The sequence below is a fragment of the Rosa chinensis genome, chromosome 2, assembly GCF_002994745.2.
Source record: "Rosa chinensis cultivar Old Blush chromosome 2, RchiOBHm-V2, whole genome shotgun sequence".
Lineage (NCBI taxonomy): Eukaryota > Viridiplantae > Streptophyta > Magnoliopsida > Rosales > Rosaceae > Rosa > Rosa chinensis.
In genome coordinates this window covers 44724409-44731681 of record NC_037089.1, presented here as the reverse complement: position 1 = coordinate 44731681, position 7273 = coordinate 44724409, and the positions used below count along the sequence as shown (strand labels likewise).

The following is a 7273-nucleotide window of genomic DNA, read 5'->3' as shown; positions in this document are numbered from 1 at the left end:
TTTCGGGACTAGAGGAGGAGCGAGATCGGAGCTTTCCTGCTAGGGATCGGGGCTAGCACAGGCTTTGGTGGGCGGTGAGAGGGCTGCCACGGTCTCCTGCCTGGGGAGGCCGCCAGACTGATTTGGTGGTGGCGGGCGGCTTCTCGGAAGGGCCAGATTTGACAGCTGGGTGTGAGGTACGTAGGGTGTGGGTAGTGGGCCTTGGGCCTCTGCTTTTCTGGGCTGCAGGGGTGCAGTCTAGAGACTTGGGTCTATAGCCCAATTCCCCCTATTTTCTCACACTTGGGTCCGGTCTAGGCTTTTTGGGATGGTCTGTCCTGCTCTTTGTCTTGCATCTGTTCCTAGAATGTTGCTGTGGGTGTGTTGGATGTCGCGACGTACACCAAAAGGGTGTTAGGCGTCAAGATGTTCAGGACATTGGTTTCATTTTTGGGCAGTGTAGGATTAGGGAGTTTTTTCAATTCTGCATTTTCTTTTTAGCAGTTCAGTTAGGATTTTAGTTTTCAAGTATGGATTTCTTTTAGATTTAGTACTCTTCGTGAGCTTGCATTGTAATATGAGGGGTGCCTGTACCCTTCATGTTTGACCGAGTGAGGTCGTCATGATTTCGATCAATGGATTAGTCTTCCGTTGTCCTAAAAAAACAGTAACACGATATGAAGTTGGTAAGTTGGAGTTTATTAGTGATTGATATGGACACGAATATGATAGACTAAATACAAAAAAGAATTAGTGTCAAACAACTACAATGATTTTAGAAGATGATCACATTCAATTATAGAATTTACGTACGTATTTACCTTGTTATGTTTACTACCTTTTTTAAAATTTTCTAAATTTCTGCAGCACGCTATAATTAATATTACAAATTGATGAGATGACAACTATTTTAGCTTTTAAGTTGGTTTTGGTTGATTCCATTGTTGTAGATCCCACAATCTCTAAGGAGGTGTTTGTTACTAAGTATGAGTTTCACATAGCCTCTTTGTTCCTTCGGTGTATATGAGACAAATGGGGAGATTGTGGCCTAATAATTTAAAGGGGATACCGAGACACCGAGTGAGGAAATAAATTTTTCCTGTTCAATTATCTCTGCTTCGGCTTGATTTGGGGTTTGGAACGGGGGACCATTGTACTTATTATGGTTGGGTTTGTAGGATGATTAGTAGATGTACATGTACCAAAGGTTTCAAAATAGTTCGTCTTTGTCTTGGCGGAAGGTCTCTCCCCGGCCAAGTTAATGGGGAAATCGACATTTTGTTTCTTCTTTTTTTTTTTTTGGTCTAATCGACATTTTGTTTCAAGCGACCTCGTCCGCCGCTGATCCACCGCGTCAACTTTTGTGGGGTTTTGTCGATTGCCAAGCAACTTCATTGGGAGGTGGTGACATTGTCAGGAATAACGTCGCACTTTCGCGCTAAGGCTGAGAATGAATTTGCATGAAGTTTTGTGTCCTATGATCTTTGAAGCTGAAATTGCTTAAGCAATAAGTTTTATAACCAATATATATATATATATATAGATGAAATTACTCATGTAGCAATTATTTTTGTTATAATTCAGTAATATGAATTATAATGTGTAATTTTGCTCACTTATAAATGAATTTAACATCTTCTCCACAAGAAATTATAGAATTAACATTACTACTTTCTAATAATAATAAAAAGAGAAACGTATTTGCTCATATTTGATTCCTCCATGCAAACAGACATGCATCCAACAAATATTACTTTCACGTTTAATTAGGTGGTTGTTAAATTAACCAAACAAAATCAATACATTAATTGTGTTTTCCAATTGCTTGGCTTGGAGTTGAAGTTGTCTCTAAATGATTCACGTACCCATCATTGGAAAATATATAAGATCAGCAAGCTTATTAAATTGCTCTCCCACCACATTGCTTCAATAAAATTACACTAATCATTTTCAAAACATAAGCCCATAATTGTATGACATAAAACATAAAATTGCCTGGGGAAAACTCTGAAAAAACCCCTGAATTTTAGATCCAACCATGTGATATGTATAGCATTTTTCCTAGTATTTATATAATATCAAGTAAAGGTTGACAGGTTGAGAGTTCAATATGTACACCTACCAGCATAAATTCTTCAAGATTCAAGCTTATTCACACCATATGTACCTACTTTGATAAAACTCCACATGTTTCTGCATTCACACCCAAAAAAAAAAAAAAAGATTATTTCTTAGGTAAGAAAAAACAATAGGGTTGATAGAGTGAGGTCATCACAAATCAATAGGGTTTTTTCTTGATTGGAGGAGAACTTGCTGAGGCAGGTGAAATCTTGGTGTCAGTAAGAACCAGGATGATAGAGATCGAGAAACTGCAAATTCAACTCCAAAGGACAAAGGACGGCAGAACCAGGAGGACAGAAATGATATTTTACCAAGCCAGCAACGTACCAAAGAGAAAAAAAATCTCACTCTCTTTTCCTTGGTAGGGATACTGTTCCCCATTATTTCAGAAATCCAAATCATCATGATTCCCAAAGTTTTCAATGGCCAGAGGATTAGATTCAACCCCACATGCTGCCACAGTTAAAATTAAAACAACCCACCAAACAAAAATTTAAACCAAGTAATAGAAAAGAGAAAACTGCAGGCTGTAGGTGTCTCACATTCCATGTGAAAATGTGAAGTCCCAAGCACTCTCTTTCTCTCTCTGAGGCATTATATAAGCAGCCACTGTGAGACTACTTTTTCTTCACTCCTCGTTCTTTTTATTTCTTTTGAAAACCCAACAAATTAGAATTCGAAAATATTGGGGGATCGAAACCCAAGAAAGAGGAATAATGGGTTACCTATCCAAAGCTGCAGCTGCTGCTCTGTTTCTAACTCTGCTTCTGGTTTCCCACCAAACAAAAGCAGAGGATTTCAATTCCTTGTTCATCAATAACAATGCTACAAACTCAGACCAAGTAGTAGCTAGAAACCTTGCAGGAGGTAAATGCAACTGGTTCAGAGGTTCATGGGTTTACGACGCTTCCCATTATTCTCCCTACGATTCCAACTGTCCCTTCATAGATCCAGAGTTCAACTGTCAAAAGTATGGCCGCCCCGATAAATCTTACCTCAAATATCGATGGCAGCCCTTCTCTTGTTCACTGCCCAGGTACCATTCGGATACTTCTGAATCACTACTCCTGTCCTAAACATGTTGAAGCAGAATAGTACTTGGAATTGGGGATTGAGCTGACTTTTGAATTGGGTTTTTTGCTTTTGCAGGTTTAATGGGTTGAATATGTTACAGCAATGGAGGGGGAAGAAGATTATGTTTGTTGGTGATTCACTGAGTTTGAACCAGTGGCAATCCCTAACATGTATGCTTCATTCTTGGGTTCCAAATTCCAAGTACATTTTCACCCCATTAAGAAATGGCATAGCGTCGGTCACATTCCAGGTCCGTTTTCAATTTCCCCGTTGTTCATGGTCTCAACAAATTTGGTTAGCCAGGAGTATACAATTCCTTGTTTCCTTTTTTTCCTTTGATTTTCCTTTTGGTGTGTGCGATTACTATAATCATTGGATAAAACAGTGCATGCATGTATTGTCTCTTTTTCACACCAGCTTTTCTCAAAAAAGAAAAGTGAATCCTTTTCATTTCAAAATTTCATTGTTCAAGCACGAAAAAATTGAGCTCCAAATCTAAACTGTCCCGTGAGCTTGAGTTCTCCAACTCAACTCAAGCTTCCAAACCTATTAGAGCAAGTTCACCCGTTGGGTTACCAGGTCACCCACTATTCACTGCTTTTTAGTGTTAATTTCACCATCTGGGTAACGAGCACAGTGTATTTCGTGACCAAGAGAATGAAAATATACACTAAAAAGTAGTGAATAGTAAGTGACCCGGTAACTCAACGGGTAAACTTGCTCTTAGATTAGTCCGACCATCTAATAAAATAACACGGAAAATTAAGGATATTATAAAATTTTCCGGTGCAATAGAAGGATATTTTAAGGTATGAAATTTCAGTTAATTATAGACGTGTCAGCATCTTATTGGCAGGGGTTGATCCGTCGGTGAATTTGAGTGAGAGGAAGAGTGTGCGAGTGTGTGTTTGTGAGAGCATTAAGAGGAGAGCGTGATTGGTGGTCAGGCTTTTTACTATGCTAAGGGGGGACATGCCGGTCAGGCTGTCACTCTTTTTTATTTTCTCAATTATTTCTTTGTTTTCAGAATTTGGCCGAAATTTCTTTGTGTTTTCTTGAAATGTCTTTATGTGGAAATCTCAAACGTTTTGAAGAGCTCGTAAAGACAAGACCCGCTTTGGTCTCTCCCTGTTTTTTTGTGCACTTCGATAGTTTCAAATATGTTTGGGACTTTGGGTGGTCTCCTGCAAAATTTCTTTTTTTGTCCTTTTTAAAATAGTGAATTGAAATTAAATCTCGTTTTATATTGGACGAAAAGTTATCATGCATCAAACCAATAATTGCTTAGATTGTGAATGTGATCTTAGACGGCAAGTTTCAAGTATTTTTTTAATGTCATCCATGACGAGATGAATTATGGGCAATTACCCTCTCTCTAAGAGTCTAAGGTATCGAATTTCAATCTTTTTGAACCAAAAGAATTTCAATCTATTTTCCCTACTATTACTAATTAGCTCATTATTAACAACATAAAAAAGAACAAGCAAAGTAGCTTGTAAATTTATTGTTCTGTTAATAAAGTGACTCTAAAGGGAATAAAGAGTCACTTGTAGGTTGGTAAACTCATAAAAATTGAGTACTGAATCCATCATTCTCAATGTACTGGACCACTTTCCCAATTTCAAGAGTGACCAATCCTTTTTCCTCCTGGTTCACACAATTTAATAACTTGAAAAGGAACAAAGAGAAAATAATTATTATTCGTAGCTTTTTTCTTTGGTAATAATTTGTGAAAATATGTTAGCTAACTATGTTAGCTAACTTAGTCTAATCTTAACTCAATTTCTAAATCCTTACATTATTTGAGCTAATTCAGTAATTGCCGTAACTATTAATGTATTTATTTTTAAGTTCGTGTTTTGTTTTCATTACGTGGCAGGACTATGGTGTTCAGATACTATTATACCACACAACGTACCTTGTGGATCTTGACAGCGAGCAGGTTGGAAGAGTCTTGAAGCTCGACTCCATCAGGGGCGGTAACGCCTGGAAAGGCATGGACGTCCTGATCTTCGACACGTGGCATTGGTGGACTCATACCGGAAGAACCCAACCGTACGTGTGTTACACTTGCCCATGCACCCCATTATTAACTTTATTTGTCTAGTTGTGAAAACTTGTGTCGTTTTGACTTTTTAACAGATGGGACTATATACAAGATGGGGGTAAATTGTACAAGGATATGAACCGTCTGGTGGCTTTTTACAGAGGACTAACCACTTGGGGTAGATGGGTTGATCGGAATGTTAATCCTTCCAAAACCAAGGTCTTCTTCCAAGGCATCTCTCCCATTCATTACGAGTGAGTAGCCCTATCTTCAATATCCTTTTATCCGAATTTAACCGTAGAAAGATCTTTATAAGATATTTGATATGTATATTATGCTATGTCGTTAGACTGTAGATAAATGATTCATATATAGATGAATTCTTTATAAGCAAGATACATAGGGGAAGTAATGCAATGACTCTTACTTTTATGATAAGCAAGTTGGTGATGATATAATGTTTATGACAATAATTAGGGGCAAGGATTGGAGTCAACCATCAAGGTCATGCAAAGGTGAAACACAACCATACTTAGGCAGAAGCTACCCAGCAGGGATACCCCAAGCATGGGTAGTTGTTAACAAAGTGTTGAGTAGGATTAAGAAACCAGTTTATCTTCTTGACATTACATCCCTGTCACAACTGCGTAAAGAAGCACACCCTTCTGTTTATAGCGGCGAGCATTCTGGCACAGACTGCAGCCATTGGTGTCTTCCGGGGCTACCGGATACTTGGAATGACTTGCTATATGGGGCTCTATTTGGTTGAAACTAATCCTGCAGAGTTAAGCAATGTTGTATTTAATTAGAGTCGTATTCTTGAAACAAAAGGATACTCATTGTTTCAGATGGTTAGAAATTAGGCATTGTTTAATGTTCTTTGCATTTCTCGTGCATTTGATAGCAATAAGGGAGTTGGTGATGCAATTGTATATTTTCATTCTTATATATTGGCAGAGAGTTCATTTGAATTGTGGAAACCAGCCTTCAAAATAATTAGGAAAAGGCTTGTAGCCAATATGTTGTTTTAAACATGAGCTCACACCAGATGTAACGTACTATCTGATTAAACTGAATGTATGGTTATAATTAATTAGGAGAACAAGTTGATGAGTATTTATGAAATCAGAAGATTAAACTTTTGTGGTTTTATATGTGGATGACATTTATTTGCAAGCAGTGAGATCAATTTGGAGTTTTATTTTTGCTTGGGTTATAATTATATGGCGGAATGAAATAATTAGTTGGGGAAATTACTGGTCACTCCCTGTACTTTTAGGGCGTCGACAGTTCAGTCCCTGCTATCCTAATTTCGACAAGTTACTCCTCAGACTTTCAAATCTCACACAATTTGGTCCAAAATGACTATTTTGCCCCTGACTTCCTCTTTTTATTTATGTTTTCTCTCCTCTCCCCTCATTTCTTCTAAAATTCATAATTAATTCATACAAGCTCCGATTTTTGCGTTCCATATGTGTACGAGATCGTATCGATGATCTCTACAACTTTTATGAAGGAAGTTTTTCCAAATTTTGTATGTATAAACAGTCAATTTTCACGACCCCCTCCCCTCCCCCCCCCCCCCCCCAACCACAAAATAACACACACAACCCAAGAAATATCAAATATTTGAATTATGAATATTGAGACTATTTCATAAGTAGTTGTAAGAGAAATTCGGTTTCGTATCGATTTTATTTTCGAAACGAACGTTATTCAGGGGGGGTCGTGAAAATTGACTTTTTATACATACAAAATTTGGAAAAACTTTATTCATAAAAATTGTAGAGATCATCGATACGATCTCGTACATATATGGAACACAAATATCGGAGTTCGTATGAATTAATTATGAATTTTAGAAGAAATGAGATTTTCGAAACGAACGTTATTTAGGGGTGGTAGTGAAAATGACTTTTTATACATACAAAATTTGGAACAAATTTCTTCATGAAAGTTGTAGAGCTCGTTGATACACGCAAAAATCAGAGTTTATATGAATTAATTATGAATTTTAGAAGAAAGTGGATTTTCGAAACGAATGTTATTTGG

At 37.4% G+C, this 7273-nt stretch overlaps 1 protein-coding gene across 1 annotated transcript; it reads left to right on the top strand.

Moving 5' to 3' along the window:
- The first annotated feature begins 2715 nt into the window (after positions 1-2715).
- LOC112188121 (protein trichome birefringence-like 39) lies at positions 2716-6253 on the top strand. The gene is made up of 5 exons (XM_024327169.2): positions 2716-3136; positions 3250-3424; positions 5054-5229; positions 5317-5475; positions 5699-6253. The coding sequence occupies exons 1-5, from the start codon at positions 2817-2819 to the stop codon at positions 5988-5990; spliced, it is 1122 nt and encodes a 373-aa protein (XP_024182937.1). The 5' UTR covers positions 2716-2816; the 3' UTR covers positions 5991-6253.
- The last annotated feature ends 1020 nt before the right edge of the window (positions 6254-7273 follow it).

Coding starts and splice junctions, on each gene's coding strand:
- LOC112188121 (XM_024327169.2), top strand. CDS start 2,817: ATGGGTTACCTATCCAAAGCTGCAGCTGCTGCTCTGTTTCTAACTCTG. Junction 3,137..3,249: donor TTCTCTTGTTCACTGCCCAG/GTACCATTCGGA, acceptor TTGCTTTTGCAG/GTTTAATGGGTTGAATATGT. Junction 5,476..5,698: donor ATCTCTCCCATTCATTACGA/GTGAGTAGCCCT, acceptor GACAATAATTAG/GGGCAAGGATTGGAGTCAAC.